The sequence below is a fragment of the Vipera ursinii genome (assembly GCF_947247035.1).
Source record: "Vipera ursinii genome assembly, chromosome: Z".
In the NCBI taxonomy this organism is placed as follows: Eukaryota; Metazoa; Chordata; class Lepidosauria; order Squamata; family Viperidae; genus Vipera; species Vipera ursinii.
In genome coordinates, this window is record NC_139517.1 from 110,230,204 (window position 1) to 110,257,565 (window position 27,362).

A 27,362-nucleotide genomic window follows, 5' to 3' on the forward strand; every position below is an offset into this window, starting at 1 on the left:
TTTAAGACTTTTTGTGTATTGCTTTATACATTGCTTTAATGTATATTGTGATGTTTTGGTTTGATTATCCTGCTTTATTATTTTGAACTGCCGTGTCATATAATTGCATTGAGATGTAGATTGGGTGGATGATAGATAGATAGATGTAGACAGACAGATGTAGAAGACAGAACCTGACTATCCTTCTTCTCACAAGAAGCTTCCCTGTGACTCCTCCAGAAAAACCAGAAGTAGCAGCCTCTGAAAATTTGCCCTCCCAACAACTTTGAAATAAACAGGCTTAACAACAAAAGAGAAATGAAACAAAACAAACTAATAATTTCATATCACTTTCATCCCAAACAGTAAATAGGTTTAACAGAAATTTATTTTTTTTACAATAACTGATTCAGTAATTAGGACTTCAAGAAATTGATACAAATGCATTTTGCATACAAAGACATTTAAATATAAAAGCTAAACCATGATGTTGTTAATCACTCTATAACATACATAGTATGCCTCTTTTTTGAAAAAATAGCTTAATAAACTACTAAACTGTTTTATAAAAGTTGATATACTCATCCCACAGGATGTACAAAGCTTTGTTCTTGAACCAGTTTTATTATCATTCAAAACACTGTTTTAAAGCACTCAAATCTTCAAAAATAAAAAGAGGTATTCTTTCCATAGGAAATAAAATAATCATAACACCTAACTACATGTCTATTTTTAACATGTAGTTCTTAAATTAAATTAAGCTCACCTTCATGAGTCATTATACAATGTATTAACATTCAAATATCCTATGGTTAGTTACTAAGTCTTTGTCTAATTACATTCACATGACAGAGTTTATCTCAATATCTGGCATAGTTCCTATTCATGCCAAAGAACTATTTTTATGGAAAATATCTGCAGCCAGTATGGGGACCAGACATTTTGATAATTCTCTGTCTAGCAGCTTGATAATTAAAAATCTAAACAGGAGGTGCAAATCACAATAGGGGCTTTCTTCCCTCAAAACCAGTAGATATACATGAATTAAATAATACATATTAATTAGGAACTAGGTGACATTGAATTCAGTCATGTTTTCTTGGAAATGTTCTTAGCTTATGTATAGAATTCTTAAATTTGCCACACCCTCAGTCTGAAAAAAAGGAGATCATTGCAACAGCACTGAGAGTTAGGAAGTATGACAAAAAAGTCCCAAAATATTATTTAAAAAGGAGATGCTTATTTCACTTGATAATCAAAGCAAACCAGTCAGTCTAACTGTATTAAAAATCAGTTACCAGAGCACTGGAATGGGGGGTGATTAGAAGTAGCAACGGAATTCGTCCAGTACATTCGTTAAACATTGTTAGAGTTCAAAGAATCCAAGCACAGCCAATTAAAGTTTCTCTCTCTCTCCTACCCCTCTATATATACTACTCCTGTTCAGTTCCACATGAGTGATCCTCAAATCTAGTCATAATCTTATGTTAAAGTAGCTAGCTAATGCTCCAAGGTCTATATATAATGAACGTTGTCTCCTGAGCAAATCCGATTCCTCAGTAATCCCAAGACTTGAAGAATCTAACAAGGAAAAATTAAAGGAAAAAATATATTATACACTAGAAAAGTAGTTTCAGAACAATTAACTATGTAGACTGGGGGTTCTCCATCTCTGGAGATTGGTCAATTACCGTTTCAGGATGCATTAATTGGTTTTCCTCCACATTGCAAAGAATTGGACTAATTTTGTGGACCCTTCCAATTCCACAGTTCTGTGATTCTATGGTTTATGAATTTCCCTCTTTCCTCTATAAATAAGTAGAGGAACTGTATACATAATGATGGCTCCCAACAAAGATAACTTCAAAGGGAAAGATAAGGTTTTACTCTTGTTAGCTAAACATTATCATCAACTAAATAGATGTTTGTTCCTTTAGTAAGCCTCAAAGTGTTCTTCATTAAATCACTCCTTGGCATCCACTAATTGTATAATGAGCATGAGAATTAGTTAATTTTGTAAACCAATTAGAGATGAGCACATTTCTAATGAAGTTTTAAATCAAATATAGAGCTTTATGTGAGCTGATGCAGATTTGTCTTAGCTCTGTTAGAACAGGAATTATTTGACAAACGAATACAAGAAAATCAGGAATGAAGTCCACAATTATTAAATAAAAACCAATGCTAATGCCTCCTTAAGTAACACCAGCTGCCTGCAATTAGTGCAGGTTCGCATCCCACCAGGCTCAAGGTTGACTCAGCCTTCCATCCTTCCGAGGTAGGTAAAATGAGGACCCAGATTGTTGGGGGCAATTAAGCTGACTTTGTAATAATGCCGCTTGGGGGGTGTATGAAAGCCCTAATAAGCAGGCATATACATAGAATGAAGGCTACTGCTAAGCTTGTAAGCCGCCCTGAGTCTTTGGAGAAGGGTGGGATATAAATGGAATTAAAATAAATAAATAAATAAAAAATAAAAATAAATATTGACCTTACATTGGCTAGGAGAAAAATAACCTGATGAACTATGACTGCACTGTTAAAATACATTATTGACAAAAATAATGAAGTTCTAGGAAAATGAAAAAGATACAGCAACCAACTGCACTTAAGTTTGTCTTCTATTGTGATTTCTCCTCTTATAGCTTTTTTTAGAAAATAATCTAATATTCCAGATTCTGCAGAACATTATAGATAGTCCTTGGGTTATAATGGCAATCCAAGTATTACAATTGCAAGACTGACTGCAGGAACATTGCAATGACCAGAATTCTGAGGACCCAATGTAAGTTCCCGTCATTCAGTCCTGTGGCGAGTTTGAATGATTGCTGAGTGAGTGACTGTAACCCGAGGACCACTTAGATTACACAATTTTGGAAGGTCCAAAATACTTGAGATTCCTAGGTGCCAATGTGAACTTGTCACTGAACTGATTTTGTGGAATGATACACTTCATCTAAAGCCTTTTCAATTGAGAAGGATTCTGCCTTGCACTTAAATATTGGTTTTGCTGCCCCTCAGACTTTTATTAAGAGACTTGGGAAATGTGTGGGTCTTTGCTCTAAGGACCAACATTGTCTGGAAGTAGCTGGAGATAAGAACAGACCGTACCTGAAATATTCTCAGCGAGTTCCGACTCATTCTTCTGCAGCAACCTCTTTCGTGCAAAAAGAGCTGAATCCAAACTCTGACACCGAGGCTGTTCCTCCCGTGATGGGTGCAAGGCTTCATGTTTGAGCAATTCTGTAGCCGAAAGTCTCTGGTTGGGGTTCCTTTCAAGAGCAGCTTCCAATAATTGTCTCATATTAGCACTGCAGTCCTCAGCAATGTCCTCAAGTGGTGGAGCCTGTTTATGGATCTACCAAAAGAATGTTTAAAAAAGGAAGATTGTAACTTGATGCTTAAGAGGAGGCAGGAAAAGGTTCCCTAGTTACCACTCTAGGAATTTCCTTTCCCTGATTCACAGATTGGAAAATTGCCATTCTACTCCTGAGACCAAAAGCCAGAGGAATTCTGGAAGCAGAGCTAGTTTCACATTAAAGCTTGCCCCCAAAATAGGAACAAAGCACAAACTCCCAAGGCACAATTTGCCAGCTTTGCATCTGGAAATACTTAAAATTGGTTTCAAAGTGAGGCGGGGCTTGTATGCGTGAAAGGAGTCTATATAGGAATATCAAATATATTTTTAATGTTCTATTTCTGATCATATAATTCTCCCTAATTTTAATCAACTAAGCTTTGGACCAATTTTCATTACATTCAAAACAGTACTGATGAATTTTAATGCTCTGGCTGGTCAAGTTTAGATTCTGTAGAGAGACAAGTAAGCTGAATTGTTCAGAGCTGCTTTTTTAAAATTCATCTTTCCTTACAAATTTCTCAGCTTGCAGTTTTTATCTCCCTCTCATGCAGATCAACAAAACATCGTCATTCTCCAAATCGTTCCCATATCCACAATCCTGTGGAGGTTTGTGAAGTTTTACACAATGGGAATGCAAAAGGCCTGAGAGGTATCACAACAGCATCCCAGCTTCCTTCATAGCTTCATATCCATGTTTTGTTTTTACTATATTTCAGTAGTCAAACCTCACATGACAAAGTATACTTCTATTTTTTCCCATCCCAAATACCAAAAACCTCCCCTCTGACCTTAGTTTTCTGTGAATATGAGCGTTAACTCTATGGTGCTTGGTAATTATGGGACCACCATCTCAATTGTCTGGACTGAATACAGTAGAACAGCTATGATTATCTCTAATACAACAGAAACATGGGAGTTCCCAAACAAACAGTTGGGGAAGGTTCCGCACAGAAATTTAGATTGTAGTGGTGCTACTGAGAGGCAACCACTTAATCCTTTTTCCTGTGATACTTGACAACTGAAGTTGTCTCTTCCCCAGGGTTGGACTAGCGGGCAATCACACATTTGGAAGGAATTTTGGAAGCCTTCAAGTTTGACTCCTTGCATATTTAAAGAAACCCAAAGCAACAATCCTTTCCACCACACCCAAATACACACATACATATGCATACAAACACATCCTGCCAAGAGAAGCATTCTTTAGATATCTATGGGAATAGAGGATGATAAGCATGAATATACTGCATGCAGAAGCATTGATTAGAATCCGTGTTTAAAGAAACAGGATGGGTACTTATCGTGTTTCCCTGAAAATAAGACCTACCCCAATAATAAGCCCTAGCTTGATATTTTGGGGTGTGCCTTATATAAGCCCTACCCCCAAAAATAAGCCCTACTTATCTGCTAAGGCATGAGGTGAGGCAAGGTGAAGGAGAAGGAGAAGGGGGGAGCTGGTGGGGGGAGCTGCCCCACACACACCCTATACCCGCTTACCATGCCACAGGGCTGCTGCCATAAGGTGTGTTCTGCTGCCATTGCCACCTCCACAAAGTGCGTCCTCTGCTGTAGCTGCTGCCATGAGGCATGTCCTGCCGTTGTTGCCACCATTGCAAGGTGTATCACACTGCTGTGAGGTGCATCTGGCTGTTGCCACCACCACGAGGTACGTCCTGCTCTTTCCACAGCCATCTTGAGGTGCACTGCAGCATGCACCTCGCGGGGGTGGCAATACCAACAGGACACACCTCATGGCGGTGGCACCAACAGCAGCAGGATGCACTGGGTGCATATGTGGTACACAGAAGCAAAAGCATGGCTTTTCCAATGTGCCCTTGTGAACTGAGATTAGAATGAGAGAGACAAGTAGACCTTGACTTATGACTGTGACCGAACCCAGAATTATATTTGTTCTAGTTTTTAAGGAGATCACCATGTGACTGCACCCAATTTCTTGTGGTGGTTGTAACATGAACATGATGCTTTTGGGCAAATCCATTATCCCAATTAGTGTTTTTTGTTGGAAACCTGAAGAAACCATGTTTCCAGCAAAAAAGGTCATTAATCATACCCATAGAACCAAATGGTCTATAAATGCAGGCTGATCACTGAGCACCTGAAAAACGATCATGTGATGAGTAACTCTGAGCAGGTCCATTTTAACTTTGAACTGTTGCTAAACAACCTTTCAAAAATTGAGGATCACCTGTAGCCCAGAGCTTGGCATGAACCTATCAGCTGCTTTGTATTATAAGCACTGTATTTCAATGATTGGCATATGATTTAGATTAACTGCAGTTAATATTTTGTATACTTAAAATATTGATAATATGATGATTATTGTATGTTATTTATCATATTTTACTGTCTAAGCCCGTTCAGGGGTAATAAGATTATAATAAACAATAAGCAATGTAGTTGCCAACTCATGTTGCCTTGTATTTTGTTTGGGATTAGGGTTAGGATTAATGAATACAAAACTTTAATGCTGGAAAAGAAAGTATATTTCCCAAGATTTTAAACAAGTCCTACTATACTATGATTTTCTTCCAGTTCTGCTACTTAACACACCCTGCATGACACTGAGAGCAAATCAACACAGTTCGGTTTCTAAAAACCTCATCACGTTTACAAAACCAAAAGGTTTTACCCAATTATCTAACCCAGTGTTTTTCAACCTTGCTAGGTTTAAGATAAGTGGACTTCAACTCCCAGAATTCCCAGCCAGGAAGACTGGCTGGGAAATTCTAGGAACTGAAGTCAATGCAACTTGTCAAAGTTGAAAAACACTATTCTAATCACTGCACTACTACAAGGTCTGCACTATTATAAAGTCTACAGAAAGAGGTTGCCAACTGGCAGCTGAATATCTATTGGACAATTAATTAAATAAACTTACTATGTAGAGATAGGAGGGATAGGCTGCACGAGGATATCGACTAACCCATGGTGGGATGCCAGTTTGCATGTGGATGATGGTTGCTCCTAGGCTGTAGATGTCAGCTTTTGTATTGTGGCCTCGGCAGACAATCACTTCTGGACTCATGTAAATCTGAAATAAAATCCAAAAGAAAATTAGCTTCTGTGACAACTTTACTCTGGAATCATCTTTAAATCCAAGCAGTTTGATCTAGAAGATTTTTTTTAAAAAATCTTTGCCTTTTTTTTCTGATCTCACTTAAGTCATGCAAAATTTGACCATTTGCTCAGAGAAATAGGAGAATTGTTGGTGCAGTGATGCAGCGATGCATTGTGGACAACTAACATAGGGCAAGAAATCATAATAGATTATCCTATTTAAGATTTAATAAAGATTTATATTGATAATAATGACCAAATGTGTAGGGCGGCTTGCTTCTGTTTGAACCTGTCTAGATCTGAAACACTCTTTTGTCGTGTTTCTCTAGTTTCCCTTTACCATTAGACAAAAAGGATGCTGGTGCAATTCTATCCAATAAGAATGTTTAGCTAATATCAATCTTGATAAATTCTAAATGATAAGTCGAAGCTGCTTAACCACACTATGGTGGTGATTTTACTAATGCATAATAAATTGGAGAAGGGGACAGAGAAGAATGGGAAGTTCATGCCAACATTTCTATTATCCAGAGTTCCATCTCATTCTTCTGCAATTACTATGATACAGAGGGGGCGGCAATAAGGCTATCTTCTCATGGAGAATCATTACCTCTGTTCCTCGAAGTTCTTTGGGATAGTAAACATCTTCTGTCATTTGAACGCTAAGTCCAAAATCCACTAAAACAGCTTTGGTAGACATGAAAACAATGTTGCTTGCTAGAAATTAAAGGAACAAATGAGGATTAGGCTATGGAGGGAACACTTTTAGTTTAACACCGAAAATAATGCACAGGCAGGAATTAAAAGGAAAGCAATTACGGTATTAAACAGGCACACAGCAAGCAAAAACACACTTGGGATTTCTTCTACCAGTGATTCCTAATTGGATGGGAAAAAGTCATTATAGCTATTTTGCCCCACTTCCTGCACTTGGATCAATTTGTAGATGGATTATTTGATGTTGAGCTGCATATCCATACAGAATGGGGCCTCAAGATACATCAGAAGGGACAGAAGAGATAATAGAGGTATCTTGTTAGAGGTGGGCTTCTGAGCTTGGTCTCATTGTCCCCTTATGTCATTGTCCCTCTGAGAACCAAATTATGGGTTTCAAGAAGCTCACAAGGACAATTCCAAGTTAAGAGACTTCCTGGGCATCCAGTGAGGCCCAAGGTATGAGACACATTTCACAAACCCACTTTGGTGGACCTTCAGCAACAACCTGAGCCACTGGTAGACATAATCCACTCTTCAGGAGTTTCACAACATTCCAGACTTTGTGGGTATTGGGGTCCTAAGGCAAATTAAAATTCTGATATGTGAAATATCTAAATAATAATAATAATAATAATAATAATAATAATAATAATAATAATAATAATAACAACAACAACAACAACAACAACAAAACAACAACAACAATAATAATAATAATATTAATAATATAAAGTTGGAAGGGACCTTGGAGGTCATCTAGTCCAACCCCCTGCTCAGGCAGGAAACCCTATACCATTTCAGGCAAATGGCTGTCCAGTCTCTTCTTAAAAACCTCCAGTGTTGGAGCATTCACCACCTCTGGAGGCAGGTTGTTCCACTGGTTAACTGTTCTAACTGTCAGGAAGTTTCTCCTTAGTTCTAGGTTGCTTCTCTCCTTGACTAGTTTCCATCCATTGCTTCTTCTCCTGCTTTCAGGTGCTTTGGAGAATAGTTTGACTCCCTCTTCTTTGTGGTAGCCCCTGAGATATTGGAACACTGCTGTCATGTCACCCCTCACCCTTCTCTTCATTAAACTACACATACCCAATTCCAGCAACCGTTCCCTATATGTTTTAGCCTCCAGCCCCCTAATCATCTTGGTTGCTCTTCTCTGTACCCTTTCTAGAGTCTCGACATCTTTTTTACATCGTGGTGACCAAAACTGGATGCAGTATTCCAGGTGTGGCCTTACCAAAGCATTGTAAACTGGTATTAGTACTTCACTTGATCTTGATTCTATCCCTCTGTTAATGCAGCCTAGCACTGTGTTGGCTTTTTTGGCAGCTGCAGCACACTGCTGGCTCATATTGAAGTGACTGTCTACTAAGACTCCGAGATCCCTCTCACAGTTACTACTATTGAGCAAGGTACCACCTATACTATACCTATGCATTTGATTTTTCCTGCCTAAATGTAGAACCTTACTTTTTTCACCATTGAATTTCATTTTGTTAGATAGTGCCCAGTGTTCGAGTCTGTCCAGATCCTTCTGTATCTTAAGCCTATCTTCTGGAGTATTGGCTATTCCTGCCAGCTTGGTGTCGTCTGCAAATTTGATGAGTTCCCCATCTATCCCCTCATCCAAATCGTTAATGAAGATATTGAAGAGCACTAGGCCCAGAACAGAGCCCTGGGGCACCCCACTACACACTTCCTTCCATGTAGATGCGGTTCCATTGAGGACCACACGCTGAGTACGGCCTGTCAGCCAGCTACGAATCCATCTGGTGGTAATGCTATCTAACCCACATTTTTCTATCTTATCAAGTAGTAGGTTGTGATCTACTTTATCAAATGCCTTACTGAAGTCCAAGTAAATTATATCTACAGCGTTCCTCTGGTCCACTAATTTTGTCACTTGGTCAAAGAATGTAATAAGATTTGTCTGGCATGATCTGTTTTTGACAAACCCATGTTGACTTTTAGTGATGACTTTGTTTGCATCAAGGTGTTCGCTGATTTGTTGTTTGATTATCTTTTCCAGAATCTTCCCAGGTATTGAGGTCAGGCTGATAGGTCTGTAGTTTCCTGGATCTATTTTTTCCCCTTTTTTGAAGATGAGAACTACATCAGCTCTCTTCCAGTCCTCTGGTAGTTCCCCAGTGCTCCAGGATCTTTGAAAAATATAGTTCAGTGGTTCTGAGATCACGTCTGCCAGTTCCTTGAGAACCTTGGGGTGTAATCCATCTGGTCCTGGTGATTTGAACTCATCTAGGCTCGACAGGTGCTCACTTACCATTTTCTTGCCTATCTTAACTTGCGTTTCTATTCTGTTTTTTATGGCACTGGTTTGGGTAGGTTGGACTGTTTTTTCCCTTTGTGTAAAGACAGATGCAAAAAACGAATTAAATAGTTCTGCTTTCTCCCTATTGCTTGTCACCTTCTTGCCACTTTCCCCCACAGATAATTATAGCATTTCACATGGATAATGCCATAACTGCTCAGATGTCTTTGAAATTACCTAAGTTTCAAAGTAGCCCCAGTGGCAGTGATGATGGGAGAACTTTATAGTTGATGAGAAAAAAGGGAGAAAGAAAAATATGATCACTCTCTTCCTCCCCATTCTCTCTTCAACTAAATCATGGGCAGACCAATTTAAGCAAGAAATTCCAGTGGCTTATTAGACGTCTCCATGACTGCATATCAGGTAATGTCTGTAATTCAGAAAGTTGAATAGCTGTTGCATTTACATTTCTGTGAATGTTAACATTCTGGCTAGGGGACACTCAAACAACAAAGCATCATCAGGAAGCTGCATCAACCAATCACCATGCAGGACATGCATCTTCATACAACATGTAACTGAAATTTAGGAGGTCTGCAACTACTCTTCCTCTCAAACCCTACTCTTCCTCTCAATGGCTACACTGTTTTGAACAAGCTAAATCAAGCTTAACTGTCACTTATTTTAGCAGAGCTTTCTTAGTCAAAAAGGAGAAGAATTTATTCAGTGATCAAAATCCTGTAACTTCCTCAACATGGGTGGTGTTCTTGGGGTGTCTCTGGTTCAAATACCAAAGTGGTTCTTTAGCAATCCCCTTCTTGTTGTATGAGAGTAAGTCCTGTCTTACTGCAGGACTATGAACGATTATGAGATAACATAAGCACAAGTGCATTGTTGTAATTCAGAGTCAGCCTGTGGGTTCGGCAGTTGGGTCGGACGACTCAGAGGAGGGGGGGGTGTTGAAGAGCTTGCTGAGGGGGTTGGAGAGCTTGCTGATGAGAATCCTCAGCCAGGCCCCTCCCACCTGGTCATGACGCAGGCCCAGCTGTGTGAGCCTGACAGCGTGGATGAAGATGACCCACAGCTGGCCCTGTTCAAGGACGCCCGACGCAGGAAGCAGTCAATCAGGAGTAAACAGAGGAAGGCAATGGGGCACCTCGGAAGGAGGCAGAGAGAAGCCACGCCCTGAACTGTATAAAAGGGGAATGCATGGGAGGGCTGGTTTGCTGAAGGCAACCGCTTGAATAGCTCCTGTTTCATGGTTCGTGTCTTGTTTGCTTTTGTATCCATAAATTTGGTAGGCTTAGTTCCAGCCTCTTGCCTTCTTGTAAAAGGGGTTGTCCCTGCCTTTTCTGCAGGGCCGGTAGCAGGCTGGTACAGAACATGCATGATGTATTTTGCATAGTCTGCAGCTCAGATTTCTGATTCTCACTTGCCTAATAGCAGCATTTCAATGCTATCACACTCCTCCAGCCAGCAGTCCTTCAGATACATTTAGGACTACAATTGGATTGATAAACCTAGAAGGTACCAAATTGGGGAAAACTGACTGGCCTAAAATATATTTTTGGAATGAAGCAGACCTAAGGTAACAAGGACCAGAACTTTGCTCAGAATGATGGTGAATATTAGAATTTCCAAAGGTCTTTCCTCATGGCTGAATTCAAGTGCTAGTTACTTCAGCCTGTACTGTTGTGCAATTCTCTACTCACATTGCCAAACTCTATCCTGCTTCTTCAGTAATGCATCTGTTCTAGGTCACTGCTACATGGCACTGTCCTAGTTTTGGATGGTAGAGTGTGATAATCAAACCATTTGGTCAGTTCCTCCAGATTTACTGCCCTCTTTTACTTGTCATCAGCCAGGAAATAAAAAAACGTTTGCCATTTGTAGAGTTACAACAAGAAGGGGGCAGGTCTGGCAGTTCCTTCCTGTATCTTCTCTTATGTCCCATTCTTTCCTAACTCAAGCGGAACAAAGTAAAAAAACAAACAGAAAGGAAGCTGTGTTAGAATTCCTTTTCTTCCTTGCTTTGTGTAGCAGGGAGTGTGTGTAGTGGGGACGGCCAACCATGGGGTGCAGTGCTAATCAACTGAGCAGCTTGGCTGCGGGTGTCCCAGGGCATGATCACCTTGCACCACTTCCAGAGGGATCTCAGGGGGATCCAACTGGGGCAAGGGAGAGGCAGGAGAGCCCAGCTGATTGGCAGCCTCAATCACTGTGGAGACCTGGGTGATTGCTCGGCTGGGGATGTCCTGGGACCACTGTGCTCAGTGTGGCAGGAGTTGGGACAGTTGCAGGGAGCGATGCTCAGCCAATGGATGATCGTTGGGCAAACAACCTGCCACAAATTAGGGGGGAAGGGATGGCCCAAGGGAAGAGGATATAAAAGGAACAGGCATGTGGCACAAAGGAGGGACAAAAGGAAGAGAGGTAGAGAAGAAAGGTTGACAGAGAGAGAGGCAAATGGAGAAATGGCAGGAGGCAAACAGAGACGGATGCAAAGTAAACATAGGAAAAGGAGAAAGATGGGACCTGCCACCACCCCACCACACGGTCCCTGCTTGGTGGGGCTGCACAGGAGGCAATGGGGCAAGAGAGGGAGGCCACCAGGCAAGTGGCCAAACCAGTGCCCACAAGGAGCACCAGATACACCAGGAGGAGAGCTAATCCAGGTGAGTGAATGACCCAGTGAACAGAGAGGGTGCCAGATGCACCAAATGACAGCAGAAATGAGCTGATCCAGATGAGTGGGTGAGCCAATTTAACAGAGGAGGTGCCAGATGCACCGAAGGACGATGGAATTGAACTGAGCCGGGTGAGTGGAGCTGCCTGGGTGAGCAACCAGAGTGGGCTAATGGCCAGGGCGAGGGACAGAGCAAGAGACCTTGAGACGTCAGGTCAGCAATTGGGAGCGGGGAGGACCTAATTGTCTTGGGGAAAGGACAGAGGGATCCAGACTCTAGCAGCCCTTTCAGGAGTAGCGTCATATTTATATGGGCAACAACTGCTATTCCAGAGTTTACCATGCTCTCTTAAGAAGGTAATGAGAAGAGTTATATTAAACTAAGTGATCACCTTAATCCTAGCTGGTCAGTCAAGTGAAGTTCTGCAGATCTGAGAGAAACTCAGTGTAATGCTGCCCTGCAGAATGTTAGGGAGGGCACATAAGAGGAAAAAGAGCATGTCTATTATCAGTCTGAAACAGTCCCATTCTGATCGCAGCCACTATTTTTTTTAATCCCATTTATATCCCGCCCTTCTCCGAAGACTCAGGGCGGCTTACAATCTAAAGCACAAATCAATGTGCTTAGCAATTTGCCCCCTGACTTTATCTTTTGTGTGTGTGTGTATACACACACACACATATATGTATATTTTGAATAATTTACACAAATAATGAGCTGTCATAAGTTGACTATATCCTGTGGATAAGCCTTGAGTCAGGCCAAAGCAGGAAAGAAAGAGTTAATTAGCAAGGTGCATTCAAAAAGCCTTGACAAATTAACATATATATATAGGGGGTATATATGTATGTATGTATATGTATATGTGTGTGTGTGTGTGTGTGTGTGTGTGTGTGTGTGTGTGTGTATACATACACACACACAGACAGACATATATATACATACATATATATATACCCCTTTCATGGATTACTGCCTTGTCGTGGTGAACGGGCTTGCGTAATTCAATGAAGCTATGAGCTATGCCGTGCAGGGCCACCCAAGACGGAAAGGTCATAGCAGAGAGTTCTGACAAAACGTGATCCACTGGAGAAGGAAATGGCAACCCACTCCAGTATCTTTGCCATGAAAATCCTTTGGACAGTACCAAAAGGCAAAACGATATGACACTGGAAGATGAGGCCCTCAGGTCGGAAGGCGTCCAATATGCTACTGGGGAAGAGCAGAGGGCTAGTACTAGTAGTGCCAGAAAAAATGAAGCGACTGGGACAAAGCCGAAAGGATGCTCAGCTGTGGATGTGTCTGGTGGTGAAAGGAAAGTCCGATGCTGTAAAGATTTTTTCTGCATAGGAACCTGGAATGTAAGATCCATGAATCAAGGCAAGCTGGATGTGGTCAAATAAGAGATGACAAGACTGAACATCGACATCTTAGGTATCAGCGAACTAAAATGGACAGGAATGGGTGAATTTAATTCAGAGGACCATCAGGTATACTACTGCGGGCAAGAATCCCTCATAAGAAATGCAGTAGCCTTCATAGTCAATAAAAGAGTAGGAAAAGCAATACTGGGATACAATCCTCAAAATGACAGAATGATCTCAGTTCGAATCCAAGGGAAACCATTCAATATCACAGTAGTCCAAGTCTATGCCCCAACCACCAGTACTGAAGAGGATGACATTGACCGGTTCTATGAAGCCCTACAGCACCTTATAGAACTAACAACAAAAATGATGTCCTTATCATCATGGGGGATTGGAATGCTAAAGTAGAAAGCCAAAAGATAACTGGAATAACAGGCAAGTTTGGCCTTGGAGTACAAAATGAAGCAGGGCACAGGCTGATATAATTTTATCAAGAGAATATGATGGTCATAGCAAACACTCTTTTCCAACAACCCAAGAGATGGCTCCTCACATGGATATCACCAGACGACCAACACAGATTGACTATGTGCTCTGCAGCCAAAGATGGACAAACTCTATACAGTCAGTAAAAACAAGACCAGGAGCTGACTGTGGCTCAGATCCTGAGCTTCTTGTTGCAAAGTTTAGGCTTAAATTGAAGAAAGTAGGGAAAAGCACTAGGCAACTCAGATATGAACTAAATCATATCCCTGATGAATACACAGTAGAGGTGACAAATAGATTTAAGGAATTAGATCTGATAGACAGAGTGCCTGAAGAATTATGGATGGAGGTTTGGAAATTTGGAAAATTCAACAGTGGCCACAGGATTGGAAAATGTCAGTTTACATTCCAATTCCAAAGAAAGGCAATGCCAAAGACTGTTCAAACTATCGCACCATTGCAATCATTTCACATGCTAGTAAAGTTATGCTTAAAATCCTACAAACTAGACTCCAACAGTATGTGGATTGAGAACAACCAGAAGTACAAGCAGGATTTCGAAGAGGCAGAGGAACTAGAGATCAAATTGCCAACATATGCTGGATCATGGAGAAAGCTAGGGAGTTCAGGAAAAACATCTACTTCTGCTTCATTGACTATGCTAAAGCCTTTGATTGTGTGGATCATAACAAACTGTGGCAAGTTCTTAAAGAGATGGGAGTACCAGACCATCTTATTTGTCTCTTGAGAACTCTATATGTGGGCCAAGAAGCAACAGTGAGAACTGGACATGGAACCACTGAATGGTTCAAAATTGGGAAAGGAGTCCGGCAAGGCTGTATACTGTCACCCTGCCTATTTAACTTATATGCAGAGCACATCATGAGAAAGGCAGGGTTAGAGGAATCAAAAGTTGGAGTTAAGATTGCAGGAAGAAATATCAACAACCTAAGATATGCAGATGATACCACTCGAATGGCAGAAAGTGAAGAAGAACTAAAGAGCCTCTTGTTGCGGGTGAAGAAGGAGAGTGCAAAAGTTGGCTTGAAACTAAACATTAAGAAAACCAAGATCATGGCATCCGGCCCTCTCAATTCCTGGCAAATAGATGGGGAAGAAATGGAGGTAGTGACAGATTTTATTTTCCTGGGCTCCAAGATCACCACAGACAGGGACTGCAGCCAAGAAATTAAAAGACGCTTGCTCCTGGGGAGGAAAGCAATGGCAAATCTAGACAGCACACTAAAAAGCAGAGACATCACCCTGTCAACAAGTTTGTATAGTCAAGGCTAGGGTCTTCCCAGTTGCAATGTATGGCAGTGAAAGCTGGACCATAAGAAAGGCTGAGCGCCAAAGAATTGAGGCATTTGAACTATGGTGCTGGAGAAGACTCCTGCGAGTCCCTTGGACTGCAAGGCGATCAAACCGGTCAGTCCTAGAGGAGATCCACCCTGACTGCTCTTTAGAAGGCCAGATCCTGAAGCTAAAACTCAAATACTTTGGCCACCTAATGAGAAGGAAGAACTCACTGCAGAAGAGCCTAATGCTGGGAAAGATTGAGGGCAATAGAAGAAGGGGACGACAGAGAATGAGGTGGCTGGATGGAGTCACTGAAGCAGTAGGCGTGAGCTTAAATGGACTCCAGAAGATGGTAGAGGACAGGAAGGCCTGGAGGAACATTGTCCATAGGGTCGCGATGAGTCGGACATGACTTCGCAGCTAACAACTAAAATACATACACACACACACACACACACACACATACACACACACATATATATAATCAGATTTTGCACATTTGATGGCTGCTTTTGGATGTTATTGGCTTTTAGATGCTCTTGGCTTATGAGGGAAAAACCAATACAGCTAAGAATAATTTGTCTATCTCAGTCATGAATTGGACATGACAGGAAGGCAACATCAGAGAGAAATGGCCCAAAAAACAGGGCATCTTTGTGTGTCAGTCAGATGTATGTGAAGAAAAGTCTGAAGTTTGCATCTTTGAATACAAAAGAATAATAAAGTTGTGGTGGGCTAGAGGAGTAGGCATAGAATCAAGATCACCCAAAGTAGTAGTACTGTTTTATAAAACCCTAGTAAAACCACACCTGGAATACTGCAGCCAATTTTGGTCACCATATCACAAAAAAGATGTTGAGAGTTTGGAAAAAATCCAGATAAGAGCAACTAAGATGATTAAATGCCTGGAGACTAAAACTTACAAAGAACAGCTGCAGGACTTGGGTTTGATAATCTAAAGAAAAGAAGAAATAGGGGAGACATGATAGCAGTATTCCAGTATTTGAGGGGCTGCCACAAAGAAGAGGGGGTCACATTATTCACCAAAGCACCAGAGGACAGGACAAGAAACAATGGTTGCAAACTGATCAAAGAGAGAAGCAACCTGAAATTAAGGAGAAACTTCCTGACAGTGAGGACAATTAACCAGTGGAAAAGCTTGCCTCCAGAAATCGTGGGTGCTCCATCACTGGAGATTTTTAAGAAGAGACTAGGCAGTCACTTGTCTGAGATGGTACAGGTTCTCCTGCTTGAGCGGGGGGCTAGACTAGAAGATCTCCAAGGTCCCTTCCAGCTCTATTCTATTCTATTCTAGTATGAATTGTTGTTGTTTTTCTTGCTCTAAAGCATTTCATTAAAGCTAGATATAAAATGCTATCAATTGCTAGGATTTCTACCACATTTTTCCTTGCCGGAATGTATCCTGATGCTTTTCATGCCAAGATAAACATCATCCACTGGATTTCTGAATGTCAGCAGAGAGAGAGAGAGAGAGAGAGAGAGAGAGAGAGAGAGAGAGAGAGAGAGAGAGAGAGAGAGGAAGGAAGGGGAGAGAGAGGGAGGGAGAGGGAAGGAGGGAGGGAGGGAGAGAGAAAGAGAGAGGGAAGCCTCTGAAGGGACAGGGAGGCATAAAAAACAAGAAATTCTCTTCAGAGAACTTTTCTTTTTCCTGGGTCTGGAAATGCCCTTTTAAGTATAGATAATCTTCAATTTAAGACCAGTCACTTAATTATCTATTTTCAAAGTTATGAAGGGTGCACACCCACCCCAAGACTACATGATCACAATTTAGATGCTTGGCAATCAGTCAGCATTTGTGGCAATTTTCAAATCTCATCATCATTCGATCTGCAATCTTTTTTGCTGATTTTTGCTATTTCCAGTTTCCAGAAATGCCAAAGGAAAAAAATGGATTAACTTAAATGACTAAAGCATTTGTTTAACAACTGCCTGAAAAAAATATAAAAGAGTAAAAAAAAAGACCTGGTCATGTGATGCTTCAGCTTACGACCACAATGATTTACGAACCTATTACGGTAAGAAGTCTTCGGAGAAGGGCGGGATATAAATGGAATTTTTTAAAAAATTGTACATTTGGAATTTTTGGATTAATTTCAGGAAATGAAGTTCTTTGGGATAATCAACACTACAATGACAGATATCACCTCCGACCCCCATGCCAAATATTACTGAATTTTGAACAGAGGCCTTTCATGCAGTTAAACTCCTTTGCAAGTATCTGCCTAAACCTTATGATCCAGAGCAACTTGATGCCCTTCAGGAATGCTAGATGTTTGTAACTTTCAACCAGGGGGTCCAAAGGACAGAGAAAGTAATTCTTGCAGATGAGAGAAAGGAGAGATGAGTCCCAACTTCAGAGTTCCTGTTTTTGCCATCTGTCATTCATGAATACAAAACTTCTACTGCACACTTTATGCTATGCCATGTGATTTATTTGATTTTGGCCTATAGTATTCTGTGTAAAATTAGCCAATCATGTTTGTAACATGTGTTTGTTGTCAGGTTTAAAAGATAAAATCATAGTTAAGTAAATATAAAATCATGGCTGGGCAAGACATGGCTTAGTGGTATGCATGAGTCCAGAATCTGTCTAATTAAAATAGAAGATATATGCCTCCATTCTCAGAATGTTTAATCCTGACTGCATCACTCTATTCTTTTCACAGGGTTACAACATAAATGGATGGGAAGAAAAAAACTTCATAATGTTCTTTAATAGCAAACCTATATACCAGTGGGAACTTGCAGACCTCCAAACTAACAGTAGGCTTGCAAGCTTCTGACCGCTGACTAAGCCCAGTAAGAGTTTCAGCCACCCCAACTTTCCTATGCCTACCTATGTGAACAAGTTTCCTGAATTTAACAGCACTTGCTTCAGAGCGGTCATAGTTAGGATTGCAGTGCATAGAGCCCATCTAGTACTCACCTCATTTCATTTCCACATAACATATTGTCCTTAGAACATTTTCAACTTTATTATCTATTCACTGCAGAGGAAAATGTATTAATAAAAGATAAATTGGATATCCCTTGTCCCTAGGGGGTGGAAATTCAAGTAATTTTCAGTAAATAAATAACCAAATAACCTTAAAAGAAGCTGGGGATATCCTGAATGTAGTTTATACTGCACAATATAACGACTATGCAAACTTACGTTTGATATCCTGATGAATAACTCCCTTTGAGTGAAGAAACTCAAGTCCTTTGAGAATATGTTTTGCCAGCCAGATGACTTCAAATTCTCTCAAAGGCCCACAACTTTCTATCTTTTCTAGGACAGAGCCTCCTTCTCCTGCCTCCATAAAGAGATGGATTGTCTCATCCCATAAGACGGCTCCATAAAGTTCAGCAATATTTTCATGACGAAAACAGGCTTGGATTTCAACATCTGATGGCTTGAACTGCTCCACTGGGACCTACGATGCCAAACATAAGCTGATTAAATTATACTGTCCAAGCAAAGACAGTTCTGCTAGAATGCCTGCAAAGCTTAATTTGATGGAGTACTACCCCATGTTCACATAATCATCTGGAAATCTAACTTGGAAAAAAAACCACAAGCAAGCAGATCCAGAAAGCCATTCAATCCCAACCTTCCTCTCTCAAGTCCCAAGGAAAAGCTAGGTCTTCTTTTGATGCTGGGGAGGCAAACTGACCCCAACCAATTCAGCATATCTAGCTAGAATGGGGAGGGGAATCTTCCTTTGTTCTCAATAATAGACAGAGAAAGCCCAGCTTTCTTTGATCTTCACCCATCTCCTTAACAACTTTGCCAAAGAATGATGGAGCATGAAGAAGGCGATGACATCAGGATTGTGGACTATTGATAGAAAATACTGCTTTAATACAACAACTCAGGCAAAGTATTAGAAATAAAAATCCTTCTATATGTTTCTACTATAGAACCGAGGGATTAGTGGCAGAACTCATATTCTTTAGAAAGCCTATATAATCCTCAAAATACAAACCAGAAATTTTGCAGGAGTTAATAGATATGTCTTTTTAAATCACATGAATGTTGTCATCAGTATATAAGTTTACCTATGCAGAAGCTTATGATAGAATGCTTAGAACATCCCATCCCAAAGGGCATTAAGCTCTGGTTGACTCATTCTTCTAATGCTATTCTATCTTTCCTCCATGGATCTCTCATTGGCAAACCAAGACTGTTCAAGTGGCATTCTCTCTTAACCTGGCCAGACTTAATTAGTTTCAGCATAGTTATCCACCTCCAGATGGTTAATTATATTTATCTATTTATTAAATTCATATGTCCACCCATCTCACAAATGTGACACTTCAGCATTTGCTGATGATGTATACATGGAGTCTCTTCCAAAGAAGAGAAATAGATATGTCCTACTTAGATGGAGTTTCAAAACTTGAGTCTACCATATGCATGCTGGAGTAAATACATTTACAAAATGCTTGTTCCTATCATAAAGGGACAAACAGTCTCATCTATTTCAGCATTATAGAGAAGGCCCAATATGTCGCAGGCATTACCAAAGATAATTAAGAAATCTTACCAGCTTGCAAGCCATCCGCTTTTTGGTTTCTGTATCTTGTGCCAAGTATACTTTCCCAAAAGCCCCCCGTGGAATGAAATCAGTCCCAATATTTCTGTAGGTTAGCTTCCAAGGAAATAGAAGCACATCTGAGTCAATCTTATAACGCCCATTTTTGGGTTTGATCTATTTAAAGATGTTTAAGATAAAGGAAAAAGTCAAAACACAATGCTCCTTCACAACTTTTTTACACTGTAATACAGATGTGTTTACTGTAATACACATACCTGAATTAATCAATATGCACCAACCACCTACCTTTACCTTGCAGTGCTTTTTCTGAGGTCTCACATTTCTCCCCCAGATCTTTCTGTTGCAAATTACTAGAGCCTGAGTCTGATATGTGGAAAAGATCTTGGGAGACTGGGCAAAAAGATGCTACCAAGGGAATGGACAGATAAAAAGACAGTATAGCCTGCAACTGGATTCAGACTTGCAAGATATTGTTTTCACTGGGCAAATAAGTTAGAAATCGTGACCTGATGAGCAAATTCTACTTTGTTGTAAAGCTACATTGACAGAATATTGCAAGTCTGAAAATACAATTCTTCCCCAACTCTTTTATCATCTGAGAAACTAGGATGTCTCTTCTGGGTCTCTTGTCCTGCCCATTATCCAGGTTATGCTTATCTGACTGTACCTATGGCAGTGTCTTATCTAACTGTACCTATGGTAGTGACTTTTTGCCCAGTCTCCCAAGGTCTTTCTCACTTACCTTTACAAAGTCTTAGTAGGTAATAGCAATTATTTTACCTTGGCTGATTTCAGAAGCTAAGCAAGAACAGTTCTGCAGTGTATCTAGTTAAGAGACCATTGGGACACCTATGGCTGACAGATAAATAAGAGGAGAGATAAAGGAATACCAAAATGAGGCAGGAATGAACTACTTCTAAAACACTGCCATGAAAAATGCATGGATATGTGCATGAAGTTACCAGTGCTGAAGCCTGATTTCAAAACATTTGTATCTAGGACAGAACCTAGGTCTTCACAAGCAAAATCTGTAAGATGATAGCAGCTCTAAGCTACAATATTGCTGATGTTCTACTTTTCAGAACACAGCAGTTCCATGACCATAGCAGTCTTTACATAGAACAATAAAATGGGAACAGCATGTGAAGTATTCAATTCATCTAGGAAATATTTATAATTCCAAGTGGTGATTAGCCTTGCATAAAGCATACGGTGCACTTAATTGTCTGGCAACAACAGCTTGATTGACAGCCTAATCAACAGGCTTACATAAGGAGTCCTCTTAGTAGTTTGTTAGGTAATTCTGGCTATCTCCTAGCCTTTTGCTCTACAGAGTTGCAAGTTTGGCTATGACAGGTAAGCAAATACAAGGTTTTCTACCTTCAAAACCTGTATCGGGAGGTTGGCAGAGTAGAAACTAATTTTTTTTTTCTTAGAACAGATCATGTAGAAGAAATTTGAAATCTAATCATTCACATACTGCAAAGATTGAATGGTTCTTTGAAAGTACAAAATTTTCTTTTAACAAGGTAAAATTCTCCAAAGGAAAATTAAAATTAAAATCAAGAGAAAGCTATCAAAATACCTGGGGGTGAGTTCAAGTATTGCAACTAGATCGCTATATTTAAGCCTAACTTCATCTGCTCTAAAATAGTGGAATCTCTGCCTCTACAGAGATTAATCTGTATTATGGAAATTTAATTGTGTTTGAAGCCATGATTGAATTGGCACAAAGCAAAGCTAAAGTTGAAAAACAGAATGGAGAATGAGCTGGCAAGACATTGTTGATAGGCTATCTGATTAGAAAACCTTGTGAAAAGTCCTGAACATATGAAAAACAAAACTAAAAAGCCAACTAGCTCCATCCAAATGTTTCTCACAGCTGTTGCTTGCCACTGTTTTAAGCTGAGGCTACTATAAACAGTGATTTATAACCTAGACTTACTTTTTCTCATCTAAAAAAAATGACAGAAATCAAAGGGCAACATCTCTTTATGAGAAGTGAGAAGAAGCTTGAAGATCCTGTTTTCCTGGTCTTAATTTCAACCTGTTATGGAAACTCCATCTATAATTTGTTTTTGTCAAGAATACCTAATTTTCTAGTCCTCAAGGTTGCCAATAGCAACTGTGAGGAAGGACTGATAAAACAGCAACCATAAATAAGGACTCACAAATATGCTGTCCTTGGAGACAATGCAGAACACTGCACTATACCTGATAGATAAGTGCATAATTTTAATAATTTAAACTGTTTTTATATTTATATTTTTACCATTTTGTATGCTATCTACAGTCATCTTTATTGGTGAGATGTTTAATTAATTAATTAACACATTTAATGCTCAGACTTTGGATATTTGTCTCAGTCTGTATTTTTACATGAGATTTTTAATTGCATCACTACTGAGATTTAAAGTTGGGGAATGCACAAAAGATGCCCTTGATGAGATGGCTGGCTATATAAATTAGATAGATGGAGAGGCAGACATACAAAATAACTGAAAGGCAGCTTCAATGTAATTTCATATAGGGTGTCACAGGGAGATAATTTTATACATCTTAGAAAGGGGCAAACTGTTTTAGTTTTATGTTCATAGATGAAATTCTTTTTTTAAGAAAGTAAATCAACTTATACAATAAAGTCTTACTCAGCAAGCTTAATGCCTGGCACCTTCATTGACACATCCATATCAAATTTTGGGCACTAAGTGGAAGGCTGCGCAATTGCCTCCTTTTCACTGTTCAGCCTAACCTACAACCTGGGATTGACCTCCCAGCAAGTATTAATCAAGTCCAATCCTGCTTAGCTATTTGAGAAAAGCAAAGCTCAGTTACGTGCTAATCACAGTATTGCACTCCAAGATTTGTTCATTATAGTTGCAAAAGAAAACTTAAATCTAAAGACTCCACTTGCAGAAACCATAACTCAGTCCAGGATCCATTTTCCTGTACAATAAAATTTTCTCCTGGAGCTTCAAGTGGTATCTTGAGGACCTTCCCCTCCCTTTTCTCCACAGCAATAACTCTGAGGCACACATGGAAATGAGAAAAAAGTGTGAGGCCCAAAGTCACTCAAATAAGGTGCAGTAGTTGAGACTATAAGTCAAAGTTTACCATCTCACCACTTTGGAATTAAATAATATCTAACTCCCATACTTAGATATTTTACAGCCTGATAAAGAGTACAGGAATGTCTGCGGACAGCAATGGCTGGTCAGCAAAATCTTATCAGCCAGATCTAAATTGTGGAGACTCCAAAATCCAGATACAAAACCCGCAGCTTTGAGCCAAGATCCATGTGAAATACATTCATGCAGAATAGCTGGTGGAGGTTTCAGAAAACACACACCATGTTTAATATGATTCCAGATTCTTGTCTCCTGTGCTGGCATATTTGCTTTGCAGTGTTTGACACCTGATTGGCAAATGCAAGTAGATCTTCCACAGTCCCATACTTGACACACGAAAGCAAAGAAATTTCTCTTCGGCTGAACAGCAAAGATTCAGTCTGTTCCTCATTTTTGTTCTTTTCTGGATGCAGAGCAATGAGGCCGTCTTTGTAAATTGTCAGGTCACCTTTGTCTTTGTAAATTGTCAGGTTCTCCATGATGTCAATTACTTCTGACATATTTAAATCTGTCAGCAGTAAGTCAATTTCTTCCTTATTTTCGCTACTAGTACTCATATACTCCATTACTGTATGTTCTCTTCCTCTTATTGTACCTAAAAAAAAGGAATAATATTTTATGGTTGGTTAAGAAATTGCAACAGAGGAAATACTACAACAGAAATATGTTAAGGGCGACTTACACATCTCTACATTTAAGAAAAAGTAGAGCTGTGCAGCCTACCTAATCATAAAATGCAAACCAGGCCCTGTATAATTGGAGAAAGTCCACTGAAACCAGAGGTACATCAAACAAGCATTGATATGCTCCTCTGAAAAACTATCCTCCAGATGTGCTAAATGGTAACTATTATTCCCGGTTACCAAGGTCAAATATGGCTGTAGACTAGGAGAGCTAATATCTAACACATCTGGAGAGCAAAAGGTTGCTGAAACCAATGTGTGATCAGGGTACAAATCTGAATTGCAGCAACCTGTGTTGGCAATAGGTCTGATCCAGAGTTGCATATGCTTAAGTACCTCTGAATTCAAGAAAATCTCCAAGTACTTTAGACAACCCTTGGTTTTGAAAGGAGTTTCACATCTTATGCCCTTTTGCAGCAGATAATCAAAATACATTTAAGTGCTAATATTATCAACCATGCTGAAGCAGAACGTACTCACTGAAATCTTATGCAAATGTGGGGAATGGTGGCTGTTCTGTTGTTACAGAACTATACTTCCCAACATCTATCACGTTAGGCCAGGGTAAGCAACCCTGGCTCTTTTATGACTCATGGACTTCAACTCCCAGAATTCCTGAGCCAGCATAGCTGCTCTCCAATACAATGGAAAATAGCAACTACTTTAATTGATTCTGAGACATCAAGTCACTGTCAATTCCTGTCGCCCAAGTAGACTGATTATAGTCTTTAAGGTTTTCTGTGGTTACTATTTGAACCCATATCTTCAATAGCTCTTTGAATGTAGAAGGTCACCACTCTGATCCAACTATCACCTACTAAATGAGGGTGGTGGTGGGGGGGAAGAGAGAGAGAGTTAGTTAGTTAGTTAGTTAGTTAGTTAGTTAGTTAGTTAATTAGTTAGTTAGTTAGTTAGTTAGTTTGATCTAGCAGTTAAGACACCAGGCTAGAAACCAGGAGACTGTGAGTTTGAGTCCAAGTCAGGCATGAAAATTGCATGGGTGAGTTTGAGCCAATATTCCTCAGCCTGTAACAGTAGACTTGGGCAAATCAAATTCTGTCATAACCAGTGGATCAACACTTTACTAATCTGAAAAAAATGGACCCTGCAACTTGGGGAAAAACTAGGAAGGAAAGACATTTTTTACAGTAATTTAATGCAGGAATTCTCTCCATGGGGAAAACTGGAAATACTGCATAAAATAGCAGAAACTGTAGGACAGGAGTGTTAGATATGATATGCCCCATTGCCGTAGGGAAGTTCCCAACATTTTCTACATTACTGTACAATGATATCATAGAGATAACTTTCCCTTTATATTGTTTCTAATTTACTTTTTTTTTCTATGCAGATTTTTGACATAATTCCAGTACAAAGCTGGGGAAGGGAAGGGAATTTAACAGGAATCTAAAACTGACATGTCAACTAAAATCACTTCCCAGTGTTCAATCAGAAGAAACCTTCCTACTCATAAGAGGGCTCCCTTAAAAACCTGTAAAAACAAGGATTGCATTATTTTAGATAATTAGATCATTAGAAATCCCCCAACTGTTCTCTTTAGACAATGCTCCTGTAATTTTTTTTAAAGAATGAGAACTGGCTTGTAAAAACACATTTATTTTCAGATTTTATAATAAAAAGCACACATTAAGCAATGATTTCTCCAATCTACGCTATTGAATTTGATATTTTATGAAGATAGCAATTCTAAGAAAAGCCTCTTTTCTGGAGAATTGTACCATTATGCTAAAATTATTTGGCACTGAAATCTGAGAAAGAAAAAGAAAATTAAAAAAATAATTCAAGAGGAAAGGAGGGCTTCTGAAAGAAAGGCACAGCCAGCACAAATTCATCTACCTACTTGGGACCTTTAGACCTGATGAAGAATAAAGAATCTTTCTCTGAAATCATTATCCTTTTTGTTATTCTACCTAGACCTAAACCTACTTAGACCTGCTTTTCTCAAGCTGACAGGCAGGTCCCCCTTGACTCACCTGGCACAGTGGACAGAATCAGGCCTATCTGCATCTGCAGATGGAAGGATAAAAAATGGACAGCGACACAAGAGACAGGAAATATGGGTCAACCCCTCCCAAGGTTAAGTGACATCTGATCTACTGAAGCTGCCAGGCAATGTAGACTGCGTAGCTGCAGTTCTGGGTCCAAAATGTTTATCTTCTTTCTGATGGCTGGGAGCCTTTGGGCGAAGGCTCAGTGGAAAGCACATTTGCCATTTCTGTCTTAAGAATTCTGTCTCTTCTATGGTGACTAAGAGCTGCCAACTAGCTTTGTCCAAAATGTGAAGAGGAGCAACTCACACCTTCAAGAAGCAAGCGGGCAATTTCAGGGACAAAAAAAAAACGGAAGGGAGAGAGCTGAACAAAAAACACTCTGTGGCCACAGAGAAACTAAGGAAGGGGGATATTGCTCACAAACGCCCTTGGTGTGCTCAGCCAGAGTGTGTCAAGTTGAAACCAAGCAAGGAGCTCAGTAGTCTCACTTTCTCTCTCTCTCTGTAAGCCACAAAGAGCAGAAAACATTCCAACTTAATTGTTGTAAAATTAAGGCTTAGTTTTGGGCTGGCTACATCACTGATGATTTTATATGTTGAAACAAAATAGATGAATGAAATTGTTTTTCAGTTTATTTGGAGAGATGTCTGAAATCTTCCCCAGGGGATTCCCCCAAATATTTAAATGTCCTCCATTGGGTTTTACACATGGATGTTCTCTAGCTGTACACTGATGGAATTTGTGCTATTTTTTTTTTAAAAAAAACACCCTTTCAATCTTGCTGCAACTGGAATGTCATACTAGAATTCCTACTGCAGATTCAAACTCTAGACAAAATTAAATGCATGAACCCACTGTCCTAATGAAGTCTGGTTTGGCACAGGAAGGATTATCTGAAAAAGAATAAGGAGGAGAATTGGAAAGGACAAATGGGAGAAAAGGAAGACACATTATTAACTGTTTAAATTTCTTGGCATCCATGATCAACGCTAAAGTGAAACACTGCAAAAAACAACAACAACTGACTTAGGTCTACAGGTATATGAAATTACTCTATCCACTATCATCCACATTCCCCAATAGAATAGTTTGGCGGGCTTTCTAACAAACGCCCAAACCTCTAAACTAACCAATAGAATGACCTTGGTTCCCACAGGACACAGAATTGTTCAGACTAGCAAAGATACTCCACACCCCACCCCATTCATAGATACTCCACACCCCATCCCATTCATGTGGCAATCTAGAACAAGCAAGATGGCTGCAGCCAGGTTTGCTGTAGAGTTTACAATGCATTTTCAACTGCAATATTTTCCCAATAAATCTTGATTTTCAAGAACATATGCTAGCAATAATACTGAATTGATCACAATATAAAAATTCCATTGTGAAAGCAGCCCAATTTTTTTTTCAAAGAAATCACAAAAGCCCAAGAGACTCAAAAAAAGGGATAGTGATTTTGTTAATATTATATCTGCTGGACAAAGCACATGACACGAAAAGGAGAATTTGTCCTCATTTTACTGGACATCTGGTAAGCCCACTCCCAGATATAATCAAGGTGGCTGCTATTCTCCAAGCCAAAACATACTTTTTCTAATGTTGCATGTATTTAAAAATAGTGTTATCACCACAGCTACCATACTTATAATCCAATCTCAGCCTCACCACACTACTTTAAAAAAATACTTCTGTCTTGGCATTTAACTCTAGTGATATAGGCTTTGAAAGGTTTTCTCTTTC

The 27,362-nt window shown here is 39.8% G+C and overlaps 1 protein-coding gene across 1 annotated transcript in view; it reads right to left on the reverse strand.

Annotated features, from left to right (window-relative positions):
* Positions 1-358: 358 nt before the first annotated feature.
* The window catches only part of MAP3K8 (mitogen-activated protein kinase kinase kinase 8), a 33,520-nt gene continuing 6,516 nt past the window's right edge, over positions 359-27,362 (reverse strand). Inside the window, exons 2-8 of the mRNA XM_083379427.1 lie at positions 23,146-23,519; positions 19,785-19,949; positions 18,410-18,671; positions 7,026-7,132; positions 6,237-6,389; positions 3,091-3,337; positions 359-1,560 (exon numbers count right to left, since the gene is read on the reverse strand). Coding sequence (XP_083235553.1) covers positions 1,454-1,560; positions 3,091-3,337; positions 6,237-6,389; positions 7,026-7,132; positions 18,410-18,671; positions 19,785-19,949; positions 23,146-23,490 — 1,386 coding nt within the window. The 5' untranslated portion in view covers positions 23,491-23,519 and the 3' untranslated portion in view covers positions 359-1,453. The remainder of the gene's footprint in view (positions 1,561-3,090; positions 3,338-6,236; positions 6,390-7,025; positions 7,133-18,409; positions 18,672-19,784; positions 19,950-23,145; positions 23,520-27,362) is intronic.